The sequence below is a fragment of the Sapajus apella genome, unplaced genomic scaffold, assembly GCF_009761245.1.
Source record: "Sapajus apella isolate SASKATOON/1434 unplaced genomic scaffold, GSC_monkey_1.0 scaffold96, whole genome shotgun sequence".
Lineage (NCBI taxonomy): Eukaryota > Metazoa > Chordata > Mammalia > Primates > Cebidae > Sapajus > Sapajus apella.
Window position 1 is genome coordinate 2316168 of NW_022437036.1, and position 17618 is coordinate 2333785.

The window sequence follows — 17618 nt, forward strand, 5'->3', positions numbered from 1 at the left end:
GCCGACCAAGGGTGTAATTCACCCCGTTCACACTGCAGCCCAGGGGCAGACCAAGGGTGTAATTCACCCTGTTCACACTGCAGCCCAGGGCTGACCATGCAGCTGCCTTGCGAACAGGCATGGTAAAGCTTTTCCTTCCTGTCCCGGAGCCGGGATGCTGCCGCCCCTTCATAGGGGCCCTGCAGGGGCATGTGGTGCCCCAGGAGCCGGCCATGGCTCTGGGCTCTGGGTGCTCCAGATTTCAATGCACAAACAGCCTCCCCATTTGCCCAGCACTGCCAGCCTCTTAGAGCCTGGAAGCCGTGCTCGCTGGGCACTGGCCAGAGGTGTGGCTGCTGGTGAAAATATAGGACACCCCGTTAAACTTGAAGCTCAGGTCAGCAAGGATGACTCTCTCAGTGTAAGTTGGTCCTAAATGGTGCTTGGGCCATACTTTGAGGTGTTTTTCTGTCTCTCTGAACTTCACGTTTACCTGAGTGTCTTGTACTTCAGGGGCGGCCCCAGCACAGTGACCTCATCTCCCCCCACCCAAGCCAAGCCAGGCAAAGGTTTAGCCCAAAGAGGACCCTTCTCCGTCCCCCATGCAGCCACATTGGGAAGCTGCTCTCCCCACATGGAAGCCAGCTGGGGGTTGTTAACCTGCAGACCTGGGCCACCTATGGCATCTGGATGAGCAGGTGGGGGCTGGGGAGCCTGCGGGGATGCCCAGGTTCCAACCCATGTGTGCCCTGAGGGTGTGGGTAGCCGCTTTGTCTCTCTAGCCTGAGCCTCCTCACTGTTGGTGAGGGGATGCCTGCTCCTTGGCAGTCACAGGGGTCAGAGATGCCAGACATGACACGCTCAGCTAGGGCCCCACACGTGGCAAAGAGGGTGCCACCACCTGTGCCAGGGTGAAGCCTCGGGGGCAGGCTCTTGGGTCAGCTCTGAGCCAGCAGACGGCCTTAGCCACAGGGCTCACCTCTGCAAGGGGAATCTGGGCCTCTCTTCCTTCCCATTTAGCTTGGAACCAAATCTTAAGTGTAGCCGGGAGGACTCCAGTGGCCTCAGCTCTCTGAACTCACTGCCTCCTCCAGGGCCCTGGCACTTGTGCCTTGCTTGCCCGGCCTCCCCAACAGCCAGGATCCCACCCCAGCCCCGCTCTGGGTGCTGCGCCTCCTCAGGCTTAAGCTCCCAGCCCACGTGTCAGCGCACAGAGGGTCCTGCCTGGGCCCATGGCTGGGCCAGGACTCCAGTACCCGGGTTTCCTTCTGAGCCCTCCATTCCTGCCATGGCTGCAATCGCTTCTCCTGTGGTCTGCACCCCCCTCGACCCCGAGGCCTGTTAGAGCAGGGACTTTGGTGGACGCCTGCTTCGTGCTGTGTGTCTGCGCCCGAGTCCTGGGGCACCATCCTGGTGGCAGGGACTGAACAGCCCTCCCCAGCCCTCGGGGCCTGTGCTCAGCCTGCAGATCCCGGTGGCTCTCCATCAAGCAAACTCGAATGTGCTCGGCCTCACCTGGCTTGGAGCCCTCGTCCACAGAGCCGTTGTAGACCTGGTTGATGAACTCAGGACGGTTGTCATTCATGTCGATGACGTAGATGTACAGGTCGATGGGGTTCTCCACCTTGTTGCCGTTCATGTCCACGGCGTGGGCTCGGAGCTGGAAGGCAGCAGAGACACGTCAGGGCCCAGTGTTGGGTGGGCACCCCCACTCAGCTGAGAGTGGCCCTTAGGACCTGCAGCACTGGGGTGTGAGGCTGATGGCAGAGGCAGGCTGGCTAGGGGCTGGGGGCTGGACACGTCATGGAATTTTCCGAGCCTCAGCTCACTCCTCTGCAGAGCAGGTGACGCACAGAGCTGGAAGCCAGCCTAAGCCCCGAAGCCTCAGGGCCAGGCCCACCCAGGACCTCCCATGCCTGCCTGACTGTTCTATGAGCCACCGACCGATCTGATCAGGTATCTGGGGCAGGACAGGTGCCCCTTGGATGGGGTCATGTCTGCCCACAGTGGAAACAGAAAAGGCATTTGTGCCTAATTGGGTGGGGGCTAGTCCCCAGGGGAGATGGGGGTATGCAGAGAGGCCAGAGCTGGGGCTGGGAATTGGGCCCATTTGGGCGCCCACTGACAGCCCAGCCTGGATGAGCTCCAGGATCCTCTGCATCTGCGTGTCCTGTCAGCTCTTGGGCTTAGCACAACAGGGGAAAATGGGTGGTGCTGGGGACATCTATGGAGAGGCCAGGCCGAGAAGCTGGTGAGGAGCTCCTGGGAACATCACAGGGAACCGGCTTCGGGGTGAAAAGGGAAGAGCTGGACTTGGGCTGGAAGGTTCCACAGCAGCTCTCAGAGTCACCCCTCCAGTTCTGGATTTGTTCATTCATTCATTCATTCATTGATTCCGTAGCTGCCCATCAAGGGCCTGGAATGCCAGGTGCGGGGCTGGATCCTGGATTACTATGCACTGAAATCAACCAGAGTGGCTGCCTGGAGCGTCCATCCCAGGGACAATGGACACCAGGAAGAGAAGAAGCCATCAGTGGGTGTGGTGGCTGCCAGGGAGGCCTCTCAGAGGAGGGGCTGCTTGAGCTGAGACCTCGAGACCCGGGCAAGGAAGAGGACACGGAGAGGCTGGGCGCTGCCAGAAGAGGACACGGAGAGGCTGGGCGCTGCCGGAAGAGGACACGGAGAGGCTGGGCGCTGCCGGCAGGCGAGGGGGCTGCTGAGGGGCTGCCAGAGGGTGGAAAGCATGTCCCAGGCCTCTCCACTCAGAGCTGGATGGTCACCCAGAGGGGTTCTCAGCTCACGTCTTTCTGCCAAAACCCATCACCCTCGAAGTTGGACACAACAGACCTCAAGGTATTTGCAGCAAAACATCACCAAGCCCAGGGTGGCCGGGAGAGGAGCCCCATGCCGGAGGGGTCTCCACATCATCCCCTTGGTGGCTGGCCTCACATGGCCACTCCTGCTTCCCCGACCTCTGGGGATCAGGGGCCCTGCATTCCACGCCTGCCCAGGGAAACCCGGGAGCTAATTGTGTCCATGCCCATGCCAGTGTTCTGGCTTGGTTCCAACAATGCAGAGTGGAATTTTACCCCTATGCTGCATGTTTAGGGAAGATCTGGGGGCTGGCTTTCCCCAAAGAGGCAATCTGTGCTGTAGTAAAGAGACAAACCAGGCCTGACTCCTGGAGGAACTGCAGACTGCAGCACAAGACGAGACGCGCACATGCCAAGTCAGCTGTATGTATCACGTGTGAACAGCCTGGAATGCCGTGTGGTGGCTGTAACCAGCCGCCCCCGTCCCCGACCCATCTGCGGCTCCGTCCTGCTGTGGACGTGCTTCCACGGGCGGCGGTTGTGAAATGCAGCCGTGCAATCACACGCCCAGTCAAAGTAATTCTGAGCTACAGTTAAAGTTATTACCTCCTATCGAAAGCGGTTTCAGGTGCTGTCTTTAGCAGCAGGAGGGGGCGGAGTGCAGATAACGAGGAAACGCTGCCTCTGCCCCTGCCCGCGGCCTGCACCCTCCTTGTCCCACTCCCTGCCTGACCCCCAAAAGTTTTGATTACATTTGACAGCTCCTGTTGGAAATCTCCCCCATCCACCTTTCGGGCTGGGCACACGTGCGGTGGGCCCGAGAGAGGTGACCTCGCCATGGCAGTGAAACAAACAAATGTGGGTGGAGGAGCCCTCTGAGCTTCCTGCGACCTGCAAAATCTGAGCGTCAGGCGCAGAGCGCATTTCCCACAACACTGTAAATAGGACATTTTGTTTTTTTGAGACAGAGTCTCCCTCTGTCGCCTGGCTGGAGTGCAATAGCGCGATCTTGGCTCACTACAACCTCCGCCTCCGGGTTCAAGTGATTCCCCTGCTTCAGCCTCCCTAGTACCCAGGACTACAGGCGTGCGCCACCATGCCTGGCTAATTTTTATTTTTATTTTTATTTTAGTAGAAACAGGGTTTCGCCATGTTGGCCAGGATGGTCTCCATCTTCTGACTTCATGATCCACCTGCCTCAGCCTCCCAAAGTGCTGCGATTATAGGTGTGAGCCACCGTGCCTGGCCTGAATAGGACATTTTTCTGTTCTTATTCTGGGAGAAAAGATTAGGAAATATAGTATGTGGGTGTGGCTTGCATTGGATGGGATGAGCTGGGCGTGGCTTGTAATGGGTGGGATGTGCTGGGCGTGGCTTGCAATGGGTGGGATGTGCTGGGTGTGGCTGGCATTGGGGTGAGATGCACTGGGCGTGGCTTGCATTGGGTGGGATGCACTGGGGATGGCTCATATTGGGGTGGGATGAGCTGGGCGTGGCTTGCATTGGGTGGGATGCACTGGGGATGGCTTGTATTGGGGTGGGATGCGCTGGGCGTGGCTTGCATTGGGTGGGATGTGCTAGGCGTGGCTTGCATTGGGTGGGATGCACTGGGTGTGGCTTGCATTGGGGTGGGATGTGCTGGGCGTGGCTTGCATTGGGTGGGATGCACTGGGCGTGGCTTGCATTGGGTGGGATGCACTGGGGGAAATGTGTCTGTTGACAGATGATCCTCCAGGTGTGCCTGGGATCTAATTCTCCCGCCTCTCTTTTCTTCCTATCTTAATTGTGGGTGAGGGTTCCCTTCAAGGAGTGTGGAACTGGGAACAGTTCAGGGGGCCTTGGGAGTGGTGGAGGGGTGTGCGTGTTGGAGGTTTTCCTCATCAGTCACATTGGCGCCCACACGCACGGTGCGTTCGCTCAGGCCAGGCAGTGCCGTAAGAACCTACACACGTGAACACCAGCTTCCATCAGCGTCTGTGAGACTGGCATTGTCTTGGTCCCTATTTTACAAATGGGAAACTGAGGCTCAGGAAGGTTAGAAAACGTTCAGAAGATGACAGTGTGTGGCCAGGTGAGCTAGTATGTCTACCTTACGGAATCCTTAAAGGAATCTTCTGGAGCATCACCCTGCAAAGCCAGGAGTGACCACTCGTGTGTGTCATGTGTTTGAGTGTTTACCGGCTGGCTTTAGGGTGACAGGTGTCACAGTCGTCAGGACACCCAGGCTGGGGGTGCGTCCTTGCCACCGTCGTCAGCCCACAGAGCTGGGTGGAAAATGGAACGGGATCAAAGGACACTGAGGAGACAGGAAACTCTAAGGTGGCCGTGAGGGTGTCAGGTGCTGGCCCCAGGCTACGTTTTTGACCTTAAGATGGAGCTGGCTGGGCATCATCCAACCACAGGGGACTTCGAAAGCTGAGTGTTCTCCAGCTGGAGGCAGGAGAGAAGGACATGCGGGCATCTGGGCACCTCTGTCTCCTGTGTCTCCCTCTGGGTCTCTGCCTCCCTCTCTGTCTCCGTATCTCTATCTCTGTGTGTCTGTGTCTCTCCCTAAGTCCTTGGTCTGTAGCTATTTCTTGGCAGTAAGGGCTGCTGAGTCCCCATTCCTGGGCCTGTTAGGGACGTGTGGTGACGGCAGCCCTAAGCCCATTTTGGGAGCCGGCAGCCATGCCGAGGGCCTGTCTCTTGCTGCGCGACTGGTAAGCATCAGCCGGAGTCTCTGGTTGGCTCTGCGGATCTGCCCTGGTCACTCCTGTGGGCCCAGCACACGAGGCCCAGGCACTGTCAGTCAGGTCTCCCCAACACCCAGCCGAGGGATGAGCCTTCCCAGGAGGCAGCTGTGAGGGGCTGATAAGGCCCCAGGGCAGACCGAGGTAAGGGCAGCCACCTCCCAGGTGGGCTCCCTAGGATCCATCGGGCCCCACCCCTGCTTCAGACGGGTGCTTCAGGGGCCTGTCGGGGAAGCCATCACGGCCAACAGCAAAACTGACCTCCTCCCATCAACACCCTCCCTTCCTTGAATGGTTAGTGAGCCCCCCAAAGGCCAGGCTCTGTTCTTGGGCCTGAGATCTGGCGTGGACAAGCTGGACAATTCCCTGCCCCTACACAGCCTCCTTCTAGTGCGAGATGGAAAGAACGGACCCCCCAGTACTCAGTAGACGAGAGAAGCTACAGGGTCGGGTCCTGTTCGGTGCCACTGGCTGAAGCCAAGTGAAGGTAGAGCCGAAGAGACAACAGCGTCAGGCAGGGCTGAGTCCTCCACGGTTGTCCCCGAGCTACCCAGAGGGAGCACCCGGCCCTGAAGCACAGGCGTGTGAGGAGAGCCTCACTCGGTCAACCTGGAGCCCTCAGAACAACCCATGAGGAGGAGGAGGGAACGGAGGCCAGGAGAGGCCACATCATTGCCTGACAGCACACACTTGGCAGGGGGCAGGTCTGGGCTTGACCCTCGAGATCTGGCTCCAGCCTGTGCGGCCCTGCTGGTGTGGCCTTCACCAGCACGTGATCGGCAGCCCCAGACTCTGAGGTGGAGGGACGTGCACCCCCCACTGCTTTCACCACGGCCCAGGCCCCTCCTCCCAGCCAGGGTGAGTGTGGCCCCATGGGGAGAAGGTCCGTCCCCCGCCCCCCGGGAAGCTGAGGCCACAGCGCCATGTCTCTCTGGAATTTCTCTTTCTGTGCACAGCTGGTGACAGGGAATCAGCGTGGCTCTCCCTTCAGAGGCTCTTTCTGCTGCTATCAGGGACGGCGGTGGAAGTCAAAAGCCTGCAGGTCGCATGTCCCAGACTGGAGAGGGTGGGAAGGACCATGGGCCGTGCTTCAGAGGAAGGCACCAAGGGCAGCATGAGGGCCCTGAGGGCGCAGGGTGGCTGATGACCCTAACTCCCAGCCCCGCAGAGTGGTCCAAACCAGAAGCCCACGTGGATGGAGACCTGGACCGGCGGTTGTCCCGGTGTGAGCCTGGGCCTGACTGGCATGCGGGGAGTGTGTGAAATGCAGTTTCCCAGGCCCGCCCTGGGCTCATCCCGCAGAATTAGAGACGGGGGGCAGTGCCCAGCGACATGGAGATGGCCCCTTCCCCAGCCTCCCAGGAGATTCTGCTCCAGGCCAGAGTTGGAGCGCTGCTTGTAGATTAGGGCAGGCATGGACCTTGCTGGGGGCCTGGTGGGGCTGGGATGGCGGCCCCGGGCCCCAGTTCCTGCCCGGGCGTGGACACTCACGTGGTAAGAGGCGTGCTCCTCGCGGTCCATGGGCCGTGTGACGTACATCCGGCCCGACATGGAGTCGATGCTGAAGACCTCCATGGGGGGCTGGTCAGCGCCCACTCCAGTGATGCTGTACCGGATGGGGATGTCGTTGTCCTTGTCGGACCGGATCTGAAAGGCAGGAGCGAAGCGAGAAGCGGTCAGCCTGTGGCACTGTGGCACTGTGGCGAGGCCGGGCCGGGGCCGGGCGCCTGGCGTGCCTCCCCTCCCACCAGTTCCTCGAGCGTGACCCATCTGAGGTACAGTGGGGACCACAGCTGGTTGTTCATCCACCTTAGGAACTGGAAGGACAGTCGATGGTCAGGGGTTTACTGAGAGCCACCGACTGCAGGTCCAGGGTCCGTCAGTGACAGGGAGGGAGGTGAGCGTACAACACTCTGAGTTCGGTGTCTGCACCGAGAGCTTGGACACCCGGCGGACATCCACAACACAGGTGAAGACAGCGGAAATCACAGTTTGAAACGGCCTCGTGTTCCGACACCAAAGCCGGGTCACAACAAAGGCAAGAAAACGGAGCGGCCTCCACAGTTCCGAGGGAAAGCCTGGGACCCACTGCATGTGTGTCTCGGCCTTTCTAATTTTTTAGAAACCACTGAATGACGGTTACCGGGGTCCCAAGTCCAGAGTAAGCTAGGAAAGGCTGCAAACTTGGGGAGAAAATGGAAAGACACAGGCGGACACGAAACTCGAGTTTTCCATGGAGTGGGGAAGGGTCAGGCAGAGGCTTCATTTTATTTTGGACACAGAGTGAGATTCATAGCATTAAGAATCAGACCCGCCTTTCACTCAGCTGACGCGAAACCTCTTGTAGTGAGGAGGGGGACCTGATCGCTGGCCCACGACAGGTGAGCGGTGCTTCCTGGAGCCTGGGGCCTCCCTCAGGGAAGTGGATGGAGGCCATGGGATTTGAAAGGTGAAATGAGTGAAATCCAGAAGGTGGAATCAACAGATCTGCATTCAACTTTGAGTATACCTGTGGAACATACTACTTTTTTTTCTCAAAACTCATAGGACTGTGACAACATTTTATAATAAAATGATGGGCCATATTGAAAACCTCAAAAATACCCTAACAAGCAAAATGGAACAGGACTGTTTTTTGTTTTATTTTTTTAGAGACAGGTCTCTCTCTGTCACCCAGGCAGGAGTTCAATGGGGCAGTCACAGCTCACTGCAGCCCTGACCTCCTATGCTCATGCAATCCTTCCACCTCATCCCCCAGAGTAGCTGGAAGCACAGGTGCCGGCAGCCACACCTGGCTAATTTCTGAAATTCTTTTGTCCAGACAGTGTCTCACTATGTTGCCCAGGCTGGTCTTGAACTTCTGGCTTTAAGCGATCCTCCCCGCTTGACCTCCCACAGCACTGAGATTACAGGTGTCAGCTACCCCATGTAGCCTGACTAAGACCTTTCACTGAAATGATGTAATTAAAAGTTAACAAGAAAACTGAAAAAAGATCTTTTAGAAATCTGGACGACACTGAAATAACCATGTGTCAACAGGAACCAAAGTTATTTTTAGAGGCTTTAAAAATATTTCTTTTGTTTAATAATAATATAGCAATACGACTGTTGTACAGTGAAACCCAGAGATCGAGTCCCTGCAAACCCAAAACCTTGAATGTTTTCATAATCAAAATGGAATTACAGCCAATGAACCAGCTGCTTAACTCCACAAGGAAAGGAACTAGAAAGCAGGAAGCAGCAGACACCGAGTCACCAATAAAGACGACACAGAAATTTCCGAATCTGAAAACAGAAAAACAGATTCAAGGATAAATTCGAGAGCTGCAGTTAGGGGAAAGTCCTCCGGAATCTAGCTGCGTCTTTGATAAACTTCAGAGGAAAAAGATAAGACTTTAAAAAGCGTTTTATTCTCTCTATGTTATGCTAGCACAGGCAAAAATCTTATGTGATTGATTATTTTTTGAGAAAATATAAAATTTTAAACTTGACTAGGAGAGAATGCACACCTGGAGATACCAATGACTTCAGGAAATTCCTCCTAAAAGAGCTCAGGACAGGTCAGCTCGCCCCAGAGTTTCCTGAAACTTTTCCAGAGCAGAGAAAGAAGCAGAAAAAGCAGCTGCTCAGGTTTATGAAGCTTGAAGATCTCGCTGTGCAGATGCATTCTGAATTCTGAGGACACACAGTGTGACCACTGCAACTGCCCCCTGCATGGCATGGGTGTGGCACCCAGTGGAGGTGGCAACGAGTGGGCGCAGCAGTGACTGTCAAGCCTCGTGCATGGCCCTGAGTAGCACTTATCTCAGAAACCGCGGGCTGGCTCCTCACCAGGCACCTCATCTCTGCAGCACGATGGCAGTCATAGGCTAGCCTTCATAGAGGCGCCAAACAGCTTCCATAGAGTACCCTTTCCAGTTCAATTTGCACCAGAGAAAGCAAGCCATCCCCCAGAGAAACTGCAGTTTGTGGAGAGTTCAGCCTTGTGGAGAACATCTTTCCTCAGCCAGCACTTAGCATCTGCACCCCAGAGCTGCTCCTCAGCGTAGGAGCATGGTGTCCAGCACACCGGCCACCCCAAGACTGCCTCATGTCATAACAGGAAAAAGCTGTTTTCCCTGTAGGAAGAAGGAGATGCTGTTTCCATCATACAGGTGCCAGTGTGGGGCTGCTCATGTGCTGGGAGACACGGCCAGGAGAGGAGGTCTGCAGGCCTGTGGTGTGCGGCATACACACTCTCCTGTGCACACATGTGCAGACACATGCAGACTGTGAGGTGCGTCTTTGCTCCGCCCACAATGCGCCGCCTGACTTTTCCAGGATCAGGTATGCCCTTCCCGGCTCTGCCCTGAGCTGCACGCAGCAAGCAGGGCTTCGGAGACAGCGACGTTGGGAAGTCTGGGCCTGGGCCCCTCAACAGTAGCTGGGAAAAGCCTCCGACTGGGCCTTTATCACCCCTCCCTCTATTACCCAACGTCACCAGCAATGTGACTCCTGCGGCCCTTCTGTGGGCAAAACCCGTCTCTTCTCCACCATGACACCAGGGTATATGTGGTGGCGTCTAGATAGAGGGAAGAGCCTCCCTCCCTGTGGCCTCTAATGACTTGCTCCTCGGGGGTGGGGGAAAGGTAAGAGGTCACAATCCCAGGAGAGTGGGCAGCTGGGGAAGTACGAGCCTACCAGCCCTGCCGTCTGGGGGTGCGGCGCTTCTCCGAGGGCTTTGGGTGAGGAAAAGAGCACTCAGAGCACACGGCAGGCCCTCGAGGCGCCGAGTGGCACTGGGCTGAGGAGAACACGTGGAGCCAGGCCCAGTCGTCCGGGGGCGGGAGGTGGGCATGAGTGATGGGTCTTCAGCAGCCCGAAGGACGGGATTCGCCGTGCGCTGTTGCTGCAGCTTTGGGCGAACCCATCCCTCTTTCATAGGGAAATTTAATGATGAGACTGCTGAAAATAATCCACCACCTATTTAAAGAGAGTTTTTTTCAAGCAAATCTCATTACGTTTTGGCCATCAGGCTGCATTTGCTTATTCTCCAGGCCGGTTTGGGCCTCCTCTGAAACACAGCGGACGGCGGGCGGCTGTGTGTGGGCTCTTAGCATCGGCTCTCAAAGTGCTCTGAATTCTCCCACAGTTTACCGCATTAAGAAGAAATACTGTGCAAGTGCATCTGCCAGGCCAGGGGAGAGCCGCTTCCCCTTGATTTGTGTCTGGCAAATGAGAAAAACACCGCAGAAGCCCATGGTAGGGCCATGAATAGACAGCACAGACGCGCGGCCGCCGTGCCCATCGGCTGAGGAGGCCGCGGAGACCCACGCGCTCGTGCCTTTGTTGTTAGAGGACGGAACAGATGGCGGAAGGTTAGTTTAAAGTGATGTCTACATTAAAATAACTTATGGGGCTCAGCGATAGTGTTCACCCGGGGACTTCCACTTGGCAGGCCGGCTCTCGTTCTCAGAAAAGCTGGATGACATGAAAAGTTCTGGCGGAGTCTCCCTGGGGGAGAGGATTTGCCTGATTTCAAATGAACTTGAAACTGGAGAAGTCACCCTGTGTGGTTTTGAATTGCAGACACCTTGGAGGTGGAGTCCCTAAGCTTTCAAGGGAGGAAGCTGGGGAGCGAGAGTGTCACACCCTGATTCCAGGGGAGGGAGGGACCCACCCACCGGAACGCCCCTGCACGGGAGCCCCCGCCAGCCAGGGCTGTCCCCCTGCACAGTCAGCGAGGTTCAGCCCACGGACGGACACGAGCACTCTCAGAATTAGGGCTTTTCCCACCAGTGATACACCCCCTCAAGTTGTGCATCAGGATATGGATTGTGCGGCAGAGCAAGGTCTGGGAGAGCCCATGGGGCACTGGGCAAGGAAGGCCTTGGAGAAAGTCAGGGTCAGAGTGAATCGATTTCGTCTTGACCACTGCCTCGCACAGCACTGGACACACACACACCATGTACACAAATGCACATTCTGACCTGTATGCATGACACACACACACACAGTACACATGCACACTCACACACAGTACACACGCACACTCACACACACACAGTACACACACATACACACACCACACAAGCGCATGCTCAATACACACACACACACACATAGCTATAAACACACACACACAACACAGAAATATACCATACACACATACACACACGTACACACAACATACACTCAGTACACAAACATAAACACACACACAAATACACAATACACACACACAGACACCCTGCAAACACACAAACGTACACATGACACAAACACAAACATGCGCACACAGTACACAACACACACCATATACTCAATACACAAACATATATACAAATGCCACACACAAATATACACTACACACACATACATGCACACACAACACACATAATACACACACAAAACACATACAACACACATAAACACACACAAATACATGCACACAGTGCACAATGCACACGTTCAATATACATACAAACACACACGAATATACATACGCACGAACACGCGGAACCCAATACACACAAATACTCCCCCACACACCCGTGGCAGGGTACCCTTTCAGAATGGACGGGGTGGCCATTCTGCATTCACAGGCTCTGCCCGGCCACGAGGCAAGCCTCCCTTGGTTCCTGTCCCGGCATTTAAAGACACTTTTAAAGTCTTCACATCAAGCAGGATATCACTCCTCAGCGAAGTGTTTCAGCTTTCTCCTCCTATGATAGGAAGCCCAGAGACATTCCCAGGAAAACAGATCACAGGCCCTCGCCTTCGCAGCCTGCTGGGAGCTCTGAGCTGCCTGGAGCAGTCCCCCCTCTCCATGGAGTAGAAGCTCTGGATGGTGACAGCAGGCTCCTCAGCTGTCCGCCCCATCCCGAAGGCACAGGACGCAGGCAGGAGGGCTTGCCCTTGGCCTGCTGAGATGGGAAATTTTCTTTCTTTTTTCCCCTTTTTCTTTCTTGTCAAGACAGGGTCTCACTCTGTCCTCCAGGCTGGAGTGCAGTGCTGTGATCTCGGCTCATTGCAACCTCCACCTCCTGGGTTCAAGCGATTCTCTTGCCTCAGCCTCCCGAGTAGATGGGACTACAGGCACCCACCAGCACACCCAGCAAATTTTTGTACTTTTAGTAGAGACAGGGTTTCACCATGTTGCCGGGGCTTGTCTCAGGTAATCCTCCCACCTCAGCCTCCCAAAATGTTGGGATTACATGTGTGAGCCACCGTGCCCGACTGAGAGAGGCAATTTTCTCGTAGGGTCTGAGTCTCACGGGGCCCCTGAGGGAAGAAGGCAACTTCGCCCATGTGTACCTGTAGCTCCCTGTGGCCCCGGCTCTCCTGCTTGAGCTTCCTGGTTTTCATGCCAACAACATCGGGGTTTCCTCAGGTTTTCTGCCTGTTCTCCTGCCTGCATTGCACAGCCTGGGCCTCCCCGCCTCGCCACCTCCTGCCTTCCCATGAGCATGAAGGATGCTCCACACCCTTCCCCAGGCCCTAGGAACACACACGTGGCTGCCGATCCCCAAGGATGGCCTGTGGGTAGGTAGGGCCCAGCAGTTCCTGGACAAACAGGTGAAACCAGGGAGGCAGCCCAGGAGCAGGGCAGGCAGGGAGGGAGGGAGGGAGACAGGGAGGCAGGGAGGCAGGCAGGGAGGGAGTGAGGGAGGGAGGCAGGCAGGGAGGGAGGCAGGGAGGCAGGCAGGGAGACAGACAGACAGGCATGAAGGCAGGCAGGGAGGCAGGGAGGCAGGCAGGGAGGGAGGGAGGGAGGGAGACAGGGAGGGAGGGAGGCAGGGGGCAGGGAGGGAGGGAGACAGGGGCAGGGAGGCAGGGAGACAGGGAGGCGGGCAGGGGGGCAGGGGGCAGAGGGGCTGGGGGCAGGGGGCCAGGGAGGCGGGCAGGGGGGCAGGGGGGCAGGGGGCAGGGGGGCAGGGAGGAAGGGAGGCAGGGAGGCGGGCAGGGGGGCAGGGGGGCAGAGGTGTAGGGGGGCAGGGGGGCTGAGGGTCAGGGGGGCCTTCTCACCCATCCCCTTCTGAAGGTGGAGGGACTGAGGCCCAGAGGGGCTGAGGGACGTGCCGAAGGTTCTCGAGTGAGCGACGACCCGGGCGGAGTTCCCAGCTCCTGTCTCAGTGTCAGGCTGCCTGCCTAAGTAGCCCCTGAAAGCAGGACGGGGGCAGAAGTTTCCCTGCCTGCCATTCACAGGCTCTGAGGGTCTCCCTCGTGCCCCTGGAGGCTCCACAGAAGACGAGCATCCTGGCCTTCTCCCTCCAACCAGCTCTACAAATGCGGCTTTGGGGGTGCATTTGTAGAGCTGGTGGGAGTCAGAAGGCCAGGATGCTGAAGCCCCATTATTTTTGAGACAGGATCTTGCTCCGTCACCCAGGAGAGGGTGCATAACCACGACTCACTGCAGCCTTGAACTCCTGGGCTGAAGTGATCCTCCCACCACGGCCTCCTGAGTACCTGAGACCAGAGTGTGTACCCCCACACCTGGCCAATTTAAAAATTCGTTGTAGAGACGGAATTCCACAATGTTGGCCAGTCTGGTCTGGAACTCTTGGCCTCATATGACCTTCCTGCCTCAGCCTCCCTAAGTGCTGGGATTACCGGCATGGGCCACTGCGCCACGCCCCACCCCCGATACTTTGAGAAGTCTCTCTACAGTCCTGGACTGGAACTCACTTCAGTGGAAAGCGATTATGAAATTGGAACCCTGTGCTGCGTGAGATTCTTCTAGCTTACTGCAAAGTGCAGTTCCAAAGCCCCTGCCACGGTGCTGGGTGACCAGCAAGATTCATCGACGTGAAACCTGCTCTCACCAAATCCACAGGACACATGTGGGGCCGAGCAAGTGCTCTTGTTTTCCCCCAACTCCTCCTCGATTCTTGAGCATTACTTAAGAAGCTTAAAGATGTTGGTATTTCTTGCCTTTTCTGAAACACTTTTCATGCATGATGAAATTCAGCCTTCAATTACTTTCAATTGGGCTCTCGTAATGAGCAGAAAAGCCCAGAACGTGATGTGAAAAGTCACTGGTTGTGTAGCATTGACACCGTCACACAGAACTGTTCACACATACTTTGAGTTTTAGCAATGACAAAGAGCCCCTCAAAGTCACATGAATGCTAATGAAAGGCATGAATGTGTTCTCACAGATTTGCCCGGTGGGGAACAGTGAGTTTGCTCCTTCTCGAAAATGCCCTTTAGGTTGTACCAAATCCACAGAGAGAGGCACCTCCTGAATTTTTGGCTTGGATTGCGGAAGACTGTCCTGGCTCTTCTGGAAACAAAGTCCTAGTTTACTATGGGGGCGTCCTTGAGTGGTCCCAGGAATACAGCTGAGGTGCCCCACCCTCCCCGTAGCTGATGGGCAGGCCTGGGAGCTAAGCTGGGCTGATCGGCTTCTTTCTCCAACGTGAACCTGGAGTCAAGAACGAATCGCGTGGAAAACACGTGAGCAGCCAAGGTCTGTCTGGCAGGATCCTTTCCACTTGGGACGGTCAGAGTTTGCAGGTGCAGCAGGTTGAAGCCTCTGCCTGACCTGGTGCTGTCTGGGGAGCCCTTAACACAGCGCCCGGCAGGAGAGAGCTGACCAGAGGGTGACCTCACTGTGTGCTCAGGGCTGGGCCTCGGCCACAGAGAGGCCCACCTGGACCTCTAGATCCCTGTGTCTTGGGTTGGGGCTCCTACAAGAAGAACCCAAGACAGGGATTCTCATATGAGTGATTGACTAGGGAGAGCCTCCAGAATAAGCGGGAGTGACAAGGGGTGTCTCAGCCTGGGTCCAGTTTCAGCCTCACCCCACGGGAAGCCCTGGTGTATGAACTGAGCCTTGAGGCCAGGAGGCTGCCTCTGTGGGCTGACCCAGGGCGGGGCTCCTCCCAGGCATCTCCTGGCACAGCCCTGCCCTCAGCCCCACTCCATCCTCAGAGGGGTGTCCAGCTGTGAATCATTAGCAAAGCAAGCCGACGTGGTGATGGCAGGGGCTGGGTGGCTGGCTCCCAGGTGGCCTGGCTGCACTAGCAGGGGCGACCACACCCAGTGGAATTGTCGTCCTAGCCCTTGCCATGGCCAGCTTTAAAAAAAAATTTAGTTATTATTAAGGACACTGGGCAGCACAGTGGCTCACACCCGTAATCCCTGCACTCAGTCAGTAATGAAGGCTGAGTACTCTGCTTAGTAATGTTGGTTGAATACTGAGCTTTGTCAGTAAATGAGGGCTGAGTACTGATCTTTGTGAATAAATCTGGGCTTTCTGTGTTGCCAATAATGAGGTCTGAGTACTATGCCTTGTCACTAGATGTGGGCTGAGTATTGGTTTAATCAGTAATAATACTTGAGTACAATTTTTATGTCTTCCCCAGGGAGGCTTGCACACGAGTAGACACACAGAAAGTGCTCTGCAAACCAGAGTGCATGATTGAATGAAACAAGGGACAAGGGACAAGAAATATCTGTATGTCCACCCTAGAGGTCCCAGACCACAAGAATAAAAGGATTTAATGTAGGCTTTTACTGCACAATAGCATATTTAGGTCTTGTCCATTGGAAGCGCCAGAAATCCCTCTGTAACTGGCTCAAGCAAAAAGGCAATGTGCTGGCTCCTATTCTGGAGTGTGTGGGTTTCAGGCATGGCTGGATCATGCAGGCTGAGTACTGTGCTCATTCATTCACAGGGGCTGAGTACTGCACTCAGCCCATTGTGAGGCGTCCACTCTAATGGGGCTCTCAGCCCTCCCTCAACCCTTCCCTCAGACACGCAGGTACTCTCCCCTTCTGGTGCCTCACACTTCTGTGCTTACATCCCCTCAGCATAGCAGCCCCAGGGGGAACAGCAAGAGGCGGACAGTACAATCATGACAGTACTAGTAACAGCATCAGTGTCAGAGGCACAGAAGTAGAGGGCGTGGAACCAGCGATGATGGTAATGACACCTGATGCTTCCATAGCTAGTTCAAGTGCCAGGCAGTACCCCAGGTGATATGCTTGGGCTCTGTGTCCCCACCCAAATCTCATCTTGCATTGTAATCCCCAGGTGTTGAAGGGGAGCCCTGGCGGGAGGTGACTGGATCGAGGGGGCGGTCCCCCCATGCTGTTCTCATGACAGGAGTGAGTCTCATGAGCTCTGATGGTTTCAGAAGCATCTGGCGTTTCCCCTGCTGGCACTTCTCTCTCCTGCCTCCATGTGAAGAAGGTCCTTGCTTCCCCTTCACCTTCCGCCCTGATTGCAAGTTTCTTGCGGCCTCCCCAGCCGTGCAGAACTGTGAGTCAATTAAAACTCTTTCCTTTATAAACTAGTCTTGGGTAGTATCTTTACAGCATCATGAAAATAGACAAATACTCTATGAATATTACGTCCATCTACCCACTTATCACCACAACCCCACAAGGCAGTGCTGTTAATACAGACAGGGCCATTCACATACGGCCCTTCCCTGATACAGACGAGGAAACTGTAGCACAGCAAGGCTGAGTCAGTCACCCAAGATCACACAGCTCTCAAGCCCTTGAGCTGGGATCCAGAACCCCGGTGTCCTGGCCCCAGTGCCCCTGCTCTGACCCACCAGCTCCTTGCCTCAGTAGGGAAGGTGGTTCTTTAAGACAGCACCATCGGATGTCCTGGGGCTGATGCTCATTGGCCCTTATCCCAACCTTGAAGCAGCTGCCATGGTTGGAGATTGGAAAGGGCACATCTGCCAGGCCTGGGTTGGCAGCAGCATCCACCCAACCTGCAGGATGAGTGGGTGAGGCGTTCCCCGGCCAAAGGAGACGGAAGGCAGAAGTGGACGAAGGCAGGCTCTAGCCACTCCTGCCAGGCCGGAGGCTCCCCGCCGGCCCTGCCTGTTGGTGCCTGTGATGCATCTCATGGCCATCTGGAAGCCAAGGGGCCCTCGGCCTCTGTGGGAATGAAGGTAAATGCTGGAGGGGATGGAGGATTCGGAATCAGGCACACCATGTGCCAGTGACACCTTCTCCCATTAACGCTGGGAGTCCCACTGCAGGGGTAGAGCGCTGCAAAGGAACCCCTGTACCCCACCCAGCCCAGGAGCCTGGAGGGACCACGTGGGGGCTGCAGGGTGGGCCTGGGGTCCTGAGGGGGAGGGGGCTGCAG

General features: G+C 56.2%; 1 protein-coding gene across 1 annotated transcript in view; it reads right to left on the reverse strand.

Moving 5' to 3' along the window:
* Positions 1–17618, reverse strand: part of CDH4 (cadherin 4) — a 646426-nt gene that overhangs the window by 80434 nt on the left and 548374 nt on the right. The window contains exons 5-6 of the mRNA XM_032257128.1: positions 7013–7168; positions 1495–1639 (exon numbers count right to left, since the gene is read on the reverse strand). Coding sequence (XP_032113019.1) covers positions 1495–1639; positions 7013–7168 — 301 coding nt within the window. The remainder of the gene's footprint in view (positions 1–1494; positions 1640–7012; positions 7169–17618) is intronic.